Below are 9,321 nucleotides of genomic sequence, written 5' to 3' on the forward strand. Positions count from 1 at the left end.
GTTTGGTTTCCAGCTGGCCTGGAAATAGTACCAGAGACATGGGGCAACGGGACAGCGGGTGAGGAGAACAGGACCGAACGGATGCATCAATCGGGCTGGCTGTTTGTGGCATCTAAATGAATGTTTCCGTCTGATTTCTGGGCCAGACAAGACAAAATGGATGATCGGCGGCGCTCCCGTTTCCAGGCGCGGCCGAGTGCTCACCAACAGATACCGTTTTCTATTGATACGGCACACCGCAGGCACCCCCGCCCCTACCAAAAGATCGAGAACGGGACTTTTTGGATCGTCGCCAAAATGTCTCGCAATGTAGAGACTCGCCCTGACACCCGGCACCCATTTCCCGCGTTCGTCTTAGACCAACCACCACAGTCTGCAAGGAACCCAGCCCGACCCGCCAAATCCACCTGCCCGCTGTCACTGAGTCGTCGCCTGTCGGGCTTCTCTGCACGCCAAAGGCGCAGGCATATCGAGGCGCTGTTGGATTCACATGTCCTGCGAAGTTAGTCAGTCAGCGTGAGAGTATGAACCCCAGCCCCTGGTGTGCATAAAGATGGCCCTTGACCAAATTCTGCCTAGCGACACACACAAACATTCAATCCGAAAAGAAAGAAAAAATCACGGCATTGATGGATACTTCTGCTCGCTAGAGTTGTGGGAGACCAGGGCAGCGGATTGCCCGATTTTTGCCACCCGTGACTGTCGTCCAATCGTAGCGGGCAAGCGTGCTCCCTCTCACCCCTTGACGTCCGGGAGTGATCGACATGAACCTTAAGACTCAGAGCGGCGGCTGTTCTAGTCAGCCAGTCTGGAACAGAGCGCTGTTTGTCGGTGTGTCCTGAAATTTCATTCGAGACGGGCTGTATTTGACGTGAACTGGCGTTGCAGGCCTCCGAGGAGAGCCCACATGCCCACATCAGCCCCTTTCAGTATCCCGACGGGACTGTCACTGAGCACGTGGTACCTGGGACGTGCGGCCCCTCCACTGACGTCAGCGGAGGTTTCCGACTCGGAAACGGACAAAGGGAGAGTGAAAAAAGAGAAGAAGAAAAGTGGGCTGAGAATGAAAACGAAGCATACGGAAGAAGAGAATGAGGCTGGGCAGATTGGGCAGCCAAGTGCCAGCCCACTTCCTATTTCTCATTGATGCTACTATTTTTCTCTCTTTTATTATTTTCAACGGCGCGCCATCGCATGTCGGTTCAGATGTGATGGTGGTGCCTCGCGCATGCCATCTGTAAACGTGATTGGACGCAGCATCCACAGAGAGGTCTGGACCGGTTGACCGGCCGCAGACATGCAAAAGGTGATTGGGCGGGCGGCGGGAGGGCTGTGGAGACATAGCGGCGCCCCGCACTCGTGCAAAACTGGTGGGCATGTCGTGTTGTGGATCCGCTGATCTCTCGCAACAGCATGTTTCAAATGCCAGAGGGGAGGAATGGAGGGGGCGCACAGATCGCCAGCGTGCGGGGCACAGAGGGGCGGGAAAAGGGGCTGAACATTGCTGATCGCTGCTGGTGGCGGCCGCTAGGAGATGGAGGGGAGAAAAGGAGAGAGGGTCGCTGGCGACGGTGGCATGGTGGACGGGAACATGGTTTTCTGCAGGCGGGGCATGGGCAATCGACAATAAGGTAGACTGTTTGGGCCTCTGGTAGTGGGCATGGATGCTAAACGGCTGGCGGAAGGCGGGCTGGGGAACCCAAAATTAATCGCATCGCACCCGCCCGACGTCAACTCCGTGGAGGTGGCGATGGCAGGCTGTCGAGCGTTGTCGCCCCATAAAAATCAATTCCGACCGGCCGGCTTGTCGGAGGCATATCCCTTCTGGGCACGCGAGAGTGCGACGCTGGCAGGGACGTCCTACCGATCTTTTTCAAAGTGGCAACCCGACGTCCAGCTCGGCAATTTCGGCTCAGGCTACCTACGCGGCACCTGTGCTGGGCTGGGGCGGTTCTGGGGCAGGCAAGGCAGGCGGAGGCAGTCGGGCAGCCATTGCTGCGACATGGAAGCCACTTCGAGACGTGTAAAGGTCTCCTGCACGCACAAGCTCGAGATGCGTGCCATCCGCCCACGAGTGTCATGCCCATGCCGTCCACTTTGGGTGCATCAGCAGACGGCTCGCAGTGTGTGTAGGGAAGTCTGCGGCACGATTCTGCATTAACCACCAGCAGCTGCGGAGTGACGGCCAATGAAAACCAAAGCTGCTGGAGAAGACAAAAAGCAGACAACGTTCGGTTCGTGAGGGGTGTCGATGTGTGGTCATTCAGGAGGGGGGAGCCTGCAGCCGAAACCACGGAACAGCCAGTCGCACAGCATGGAGGCCAGTTTTTTCCTTCCAAAGCGGAGAGATGCAGGCACCAGTCGCGATCGTTGGTCAACAAAGGACGAAAGTCTACTGTGCCAAGGGGCTACCGGTTCTCTCCAATGAGACGCCTTGGCGGGGTGACTTGGTGGGGAATGTTGGCGTAGCACCATCCAATCATTAGAATGGGGCAACGGGAGCATTGACGATAAGCGATAGCGCGGCCGATGGCGCTGGACCCGCGGCGGCAGGCGGCGCCGGTGACGAAGAAAAAAAAAAAGCACATTCCTCCCGGCCCGGACCTCTCCCAACCCGCCGTGCGCCGGAAGCAGCAACAGGCCCGCCCTCCGGCCGGGAGTATTACGGAACCACCGAGCTAGATGTCGCTCCTCTCGCGCATCGCGAGAAGGACCACGAGCACCATGGCCGCCGCCAGCCCGCCCACCAAAACCGTACCCATCCCGCCCCGGGGCGTCGACTATCGCGGCAAAGTGGTACTCGCGCCCATGGTGCGCTCTGGCGAGCTGCCCACGCGGCTGCTTGCGCTCCACTACGGCGCAGATCTAGTCTGGGGTACGTGCGGCGGCGGGGAGAGTGGGAAGGATGTTGGAGTGAATGCGCAGGCGCGGTTTCTTTTGCTGACCCTCCCTTTCTCGCCCCTTTCGCAGGGCCCGAGACGGTCGACTACTCGATGCTCGGAACCACGCGCCGCGTCAACCCCGCCACCAACACGATCGAGTGGACGCGCGTGCCCTCCTTCGGCCAGAAGATACCGCCGGCCGAGGCCAAGGAATCCATCATATTCAAGCTCCACCCCGAGCTCGAGGGCAGGCGCCTGATATTCCAGCTGGGGTCGGGCGACCCGGCGCGCGCCGTCGAGGCCGCACGGCTCGTGGCCGGCGACGTGGCCGGCATCGACCTCAACGCCGGCTGCCCCAAGCCCTTCAGCACGACGGGCGGCATGGGCGCCGCGCTGCTGCGCGACCCGGACCGGCTGTGCGCCATCCTCAAGGCGCTCGTGCGCGACGTCGCGCCGGCGGCCCAGATCGGCATCAGCGTCAAGATCCGCCTACTCGAGACGCCCGCCGAGACCGAGGCGCTCGTGCGCCGCCTCGTCGCCACGGGCATCACGGGCCTGACGGTGCACTGCCGCACCACGCCCATGCGGCCGCGCGAGCCCGCCATCCGCGGCCAGCTGCGCATGGTCGCCGACGTCTGCCGCGCCGCCGGCGTCGCCTGCCTCATGAACGGCGACGTCGAGGACCGCGACCAAGGGCTGAGCCTGGCCGCCGAGCACGGCGCCGACGGCGCCATGATCGCGACCACGGCCGAGCGCAACCCCAGCTGCTTCCGCGCCGCAGCCGACGGCGGGCCGGCCCCCTGGGACGAGGTCGTCGCCCGCTTCGTCGCCGTCTGCCTGGACACTCACAACCGCTTCGGCAACACAAAGTTCCTGCTCAACAACATGGTGCCCGGCAAGCGGCCCGAGTTCCGCGTCATGCAGGGCGCCAAGACGTACGAGGCCCTCTGCGAGGCCCTGGGGCTGGCGGACCTGGCCCAGCGCGCGCGCGACGTCGACGCGTGCCTGGACCTCGAGCCGCCAAAGCCCAAGAACGAGCCGCCCGTGGGCAAGGGCAAGGACAAGAGGAAGAGGACGGGCAACCCGGCCGCGCTGGCCTCGGGCGGCAGCATGGCCCAGGCCAGGGACGCGGCCGCGAAGCCGCGCAAGCCCCTGTCCGAACGGGGCGTCGACGCCGCTCGGCCGCAGGCGGAGCCACGGGCGTCGTCGCCTAACCCGGAACCGACGGCTCTTTCGACCTAGTTCGTTCTCGGGACCTCTTTCCCTTTTCCGTCTTTCCTACTTCCGTGAACATACCCCCATGTAGGTACCTACCTCCCTGGAGTCGGTACCTCTCTGCATTCGCGCCGGCGTTTTTCGAGACTGGGTGGGCATGCGGTGCACAAAACCGACTGGGACTATAGAAATAAATAAGAAGTTTGGTGATCCTCACGGCAAGCATGTACAGGCAGAAACCGGGATTGTTCACGTCCAGCGCCTTGTCTTCTCTTTTGATGATATTGAATTTAGGCAAGAGAAAAAAAAGTCTTGGAAATGGGTATCCCTTTGAAGGAAGAAAGTGCATAAAGCCGCCCCAACACTTGGGGCGACGCCGCCGCCGTCAAGTCATATCGCCGGTTCTGCCGTAGCTACCACAGCCCACCCCTACACTCTCTTCCCCTGCGCCAGCAGCTCCGAGACCTTGGGCGGCAGCACTAGCGACGTCCGGTCGTTGCGGCGGTGGAAGTCGACGAGCGCGATGGCCGTCTTCTCGGGCAGGTCCTCGTGGACGAAGTGGCCCGCCTCGGTAAAGACCTGCAGCGCATACTTTCCTGTTCGTTTCCAGCCCTCGTTCCAGACGGGGTCATCAGCAAGGCCGGTTCAGAGTAGACGATAGATATGGATGATGGACGGGTGCATGGATGACGACGAGCCTACCCTGCATCTGACCAATGGTCAGCTCCGTGTCCAGCCTGTCGGTGCCGGCCAGGAGCAGCAGCTTCCCGCCGCGGGCGCTCAAAAACTTCTTGCTGAGGCCGACGAACCACCCCTCCCAGAAGGGCTGTGTGGCGGCCAGGTCGGTTCGCCACCTCCAGGGCCTAGCGGCAGCGGCTGCATCATCGCCACCACCACCACCGCCCTCCTCTTCCTCCCGACGCACCAGCAGGCCCGGGACGCTGGTGCGGGCCGAGACGGAGTTGCGGACTGTGCGGGAGCGCACGTGCCAGTCGACGGCGGCCTGGACCGACGAGAAGCCGGCCGGGCGGGTCGACAGGTACGTCTGCATGCTCTGTAGCGCGTCCATGGCCGAGCCCTCGACCACGTCGAGCACGACGTAGCCGAGCAGCCCGCCGTCGTCCCCCAGCGCGCCCGTGCTCGCCAGGTGCGTCACGACGGCGCCGCCGAGCGAGTGGCCCACCAGCACGATGGGTGGTAGCTGAGGAGGCGGCGCGGAGGAGCCGTTGCTGCTGCTGCTGCTGTTGCTGCTGTTGGCCCAGCCCATCCGCTCCCCGGTCGCCCGGATCACGGCGAGCAGGTCGGCCGCCAGGGTTCCCAGGCTCAGGTCCGGCGGTGGCGGTGGTGTTGGTGGCTGTTGCTTGTTGTCGCCGCCGCCGCCGCTGCTCCCGGCCGCGGCGACAGTCGTGGAGCCGTGGCCGCGCGCGTCGAGCGACAGGATGCCGGCCGACGGGTTCCGCTTCCGGATCTCGGCCCCAACGACGGCGAAGCTGAGCCCCGACGAGCCGGCGCCGTGGTGCATCACGAACAGCGGGCCCTTGCCCACCGGCGACGTGAGGTAGGTGTGGAAGGTGACGGTGTTGCTGCCACCGTCCCGCTCGATCTCTAGGAAGAGCTCGCGCTCAAAGTACGTGGTCCAGGGTATGACGTCCATGGTCCTTCCTCTTGGAAAGCTATTTTGTCATGTTGTCATCCAATGGGGGTTTGGGCGGTACGGTCCTCGCCCTCCCCGTCACAGCCCGTTAGTGCAATCCTTGTTAATGGGGGCCTGCCAGTGGTGTGTGTTTGGGAACCGAGCCGAGAACAAGATACAACAAGCTGGGGGGTATGAGGGGGGGGATCAAGGGGCGCGAGAAAGCAGATAACGGGACTCCCGAACCCTTGTGGCCTGGCAAACAGGTTCTGGCGCGGCGAAGGCACAACGGTGCCCGTCGACGACGCCGACGACGCCGACGAGGAGTCGTCGTCGGCAAACTCGGGCAGCTCCGGCACCGTGCCCGTCTCCCCCTCATCCTCGGGCGCCTCGGCGATGTCGGCCGTCGCCCCGTCCTCGAGCTGCTCGTCGAGCGCGGCCGCGGCCACCAGCAGGGCGTCGGGCGGCTGGGCGGCCCTCGTCTTTGCCCATTTACGCTGCAGCTCGCTCATGGTCGAGGCTTTTTCACGAGCCCGCCGGAACCGTTGTGCCTGAGGCGGGGTTCGGATCGTTGCGACGGCCGGTCTGGAAAGGCAAGGACAAGGACGCCAAGCTTGGTGTTTTTTTTTGTTGAACAAAAAAAAGAGCGGGCGTCGGCGCGGTTGCGTGATTCTCTTTTTCGCGCCGCCGCCGTCGTCGTCGTGGTTTGATGTTGTTATTGCCGCAGTTGCAGCAACCAAGGTCAATAAAAGTCCCACACACTGTGTGATTATGACGTTGCTCCAGCCCACGACCGCATTTGCTGCGTGTGAGTCTCCCCACTGTTGCCAGCTCCGTATAGCTGCCGAATTGTCCTCCCAAGGGCCGATCCGACAAGAATAAATCATACACATGGAATTGGTACAAAGAGCGTCTGTCACGATGAGCATGGGGCACGACTTACACACGGTAGCTGCCCTCCAAGAGGGATCTCATAAACAAAGGTTCTGTGTCAGACTCGGGTTTCGCAGATTATTATTTGGATTTGCATAGAAAATGCCTAGGCCAAGGTGAAAATACAAAGTGAACCAAGCTCCGCATTCGGGTCATAAGTAAGGAAAACTAGGTGACTACCTGGGTGGATATTTAGATACTATAAAGAAAACGGGGTATGTGCAGACAAAAGCAAATAGAAATACAGGCCATCAACGGAACCAACACCGCGTCGGTCAGTGCCTTCGAGTCTTCTGAATCGATTTGTTGATTGTGAGCCGGCTTTGGTCATCAACCTTTTGGTCCTCTCCTATCTCACACTATCAAACGAGTCCGCATTTGTAAACGACACTCTTTCTTGGATGTTGTTCCCATCCCTGGCATGCTCAGTACTAGTAGCCGCGGGGAGGCGCCCCATAGCCGTATCCTCCTTGGTTGTAGCCGGATTGCCCGTAAGCCCCCTGGCTGTAGCCGCCACCACCGTATCCGGGAGCTGGGGTGAAGCTGTTATCCCGCGGGGGGCCGTATCCTGGCCCCGAATTGAACACGGGAAGGGTCGGCTGCCGCGAATCCGCCCTGCCGATCGGCGCAGCACTCGAGAGAAGCGTGTCCTTGCCCTCGTTGTTGTACGCCATCGGCGCGCTGGGCGTGAGCGGCCTGAAAGTGTCCGCCTTGAAGCTGTCAGTGGCTGACGGCGCCTTCCTGTTGGCGTACGGGTTGGCGGCATCGTTGCTGTATCTGTCCGGGTACGACATCTGGGGCATGGATTTCTTCTCGTCGACAGTGTTGGCCACGGCAAAAGTGGTTGACGAGTCCTGGTTCGACTTGGTCCTGTCAATGAGAAGCGAGTTGCGCGCATCCAGGGGAGTGAGGTTATCCACGTCGCGCATTTTCTCTGTATAGCGGGTTAGCAAAACAAGCACGCATTATCAAGGGGAGTGTGTAAACGGAGGCTGACTTACCAAGCTCCTTTCTCCGCTGGCGGTGGGGGTTCGCCTTGCAGCAGGCGCTGATGGCGTTCCATGCGATCAGGATGGCCAGGATACCCGTCAGGGTCGACTGTATGACGATGAGAACCACCCCGGCGACCGTCTGTGTCGTCTGGGCGATGCCAAACTCCTGGACAAACACCAGAATGACCACCACAGAAAGCACACGCACGACCGCGATGGCGACGTTGACAACGTTGCCCGACTTGCGCTCGTAGGGACGGCTCCATATGAGGAGGACAAGCATGACGCCCTCAATGACCAGCAGGCTTATGGTCTGCGTCAATCCGTGGCCGTCACCCACCGCGATGACCGTGCCCTTGGCGAACAGGTAGACGATGGTTGGCACGAAAATCCACCAGTAGTCCTTCTTGTACGACTCGTAGAACATGCTGTACTTGACCCAAATGTTCTTCTTCTCATAGAGGCCGCTGGCATCGCCCTCGACGTTCCTGAGCTGGCGCGCCGTGTACCAAATCTTGAAGGAGAAGAAGACCAGGACACCCGTGAACAGGCCGAGGGTGATTCCGGCCAATGTCTTTGCCGCCCACGAGTCGCCATGGGTGAACTGGAAGATGCAGTACAGGACCCAGATACCATAGAGCAGCAGGATCAGCGACGTGATTGCTCGAGCAATGGAGCCCCAGTAGTGCTTGCGGAAGCCGACCAGGGACTTGGGGAAGTTGCCAAAGAGGGCCCAGAATTCCAGGATGAGCTTGAACAGCAAGATGCCGACGGCGATGGCAGCAATGGCGATGGCGACGATCAACAGCACCGTCATGAAGGTGTTGGCCGATGGCACGGCGAGCTCGCTCGCATAGGCTTGGATGCCCGTGACGGCCAGTCGGATCTGGGCGGGCACAGCCGCGCCTGGCTGGCCAGCCGCAGGAGCAGTGGTGTTAACACTGGTCTCGATCTGCCGCGCGGCGAGAGTCACAATGCTGTCGAGCGCGCGCTTCAGCTTCAACGGCTGGGACTTGTCTGACGTGGATATGGAGCCGTCCGGGTACACCAGGGTGGCGTTGCGCAGGGTGGCCACGCTGTCGGCCGTCAGGTTTCCGCCCGTCATGTTGCGGAACTGGTCGATGGACGTCTGTAGGCCGGTCCAGGGAACCAGGCCGGTCGAGAAGGCGAAGTTCTTGACGAAGCTGCGGTAAACCTGGGGGTAGTTGACCGACAGCATGCCGTTCATGGCTATGCCCTGAAACCAGCCAAAGACCTCGGTGAAGGAAGGGCTGATGGTGCCAACGCCCGCGGCGCTGCCTCCAGCCGCCGCGCCACTTCCACCGGCCACAGCGGCCCCAACAGCCGTCACACCGGTCATGACCAGGGCAGCGCCAGCGACACCAACTGCCACGTATGACACAGCTGGGACGTTGGCCGTCTTGCCGTTAGACACCTGGGACCTGATACAGGCTACGTCCCGCCCGGAATCGAGAGCCTTGAGCTGAAGCGTTGCCAGGGCCGCGATATCGGGGATCTGGAAGGCAATCGCCGGCAGGGCACTAACAAACTCGGCTGGGATCACCTGGGTACCCCGGGCGGAGAAAGTGCCGGCGGGAACTGTGATTTTGTCAGCATCTTGCATCGTAGTCCAAACAGCGATTGTTCGCCGGGAACGGCATAAGGC

The 9,321-nt window shown here is 61.4% G+C and overlaps 3 protein-coding genes across 3 annotated transcripts; 1 reads left to right on the top strand and 2 right to left on the bottom strand.

The window, feature by feature from the left end:
- Window positions 1-1,957: 1,957 nt before the first annotated feature.
- Window positions 1,958-4,444, top strand: GGTG_14061 (tRNA dihydrouridine synthase). The gene is made up of 2 exons (XM_009231988.1): window positions 1,958-2,875; window positions 2,971-4,444. The coding sequence occupies exons 1-2, from the start codon at window positions 2,683-2,685 to the stop codon at window positions 4,122-4,124; spliced, it is 1,347 nt and encodes a 448-aa protein (XP_009230252.1). The 5' UTR covers window positions 1,958-2,682; the 3' UTR covers window positions 4,125-4,444.
- GGTG_14062 (protein phosphatase methylesterase 1) lies at window positions 4,302-6,517 on the bottom strand. The gene is made up of 3 exons (XM_009231989.1): window positions 5,977-6,517; window positions 4,800-5,770; window positions 4,302-4,693 (listed from the first exon to the last, which is right to left on the bottom strand). The coding sequence occupies exons 1-3, from the start codon at window positions 6,240-6,242 to the stop codon at window positions 4,527-4,529; spliced, it is 1,404 nt and encodes a 467-aa protein (XP_009230253.1). The 5' UTR covers window positions 6,243-6,517; the 3' UTR covers window positions 4,302-4,526.
- Window positions 6,518-6,715: 198 nt separating this feature from the next.
- On the bottom strand, window positions 6,716-9,279 carry GGTG_14063 (hypothetical protein; the record flags this gene model as incomplete). Its single annotated transcript, XM_009231990.1, has 2 exons — window positions 6,716-7,597; window positions 7,665-9,279. 2 exons carry the CDS (start codon window positions 9,277-9,279, stop codon window positions 7,095-7,097), a joined length of 2,118 nt encoding a protein of 705 aa, XP_009230254.1. The 3' UTR covers window positions 6,716-7,094.
- Between the last annotated feature and the right edge of the window lie 42 nt (window positions 9,280-9,321).

This window comes from Gaeumannomyces tritici (assembly GCF_000145635.1).
Source record: "Gaeumannomyces tritici R3-111a-1 unplaced genomic scaffold supercont2.119, whole genome shotgun sequence".
Lineage (NCBI taxonomy): Eukaryota > Fungi > Ascomycota > Sordariomycetes > Magnaporthales > Magnaporthaceae > Gaeumannomyces > Gaeumannomyces tritici.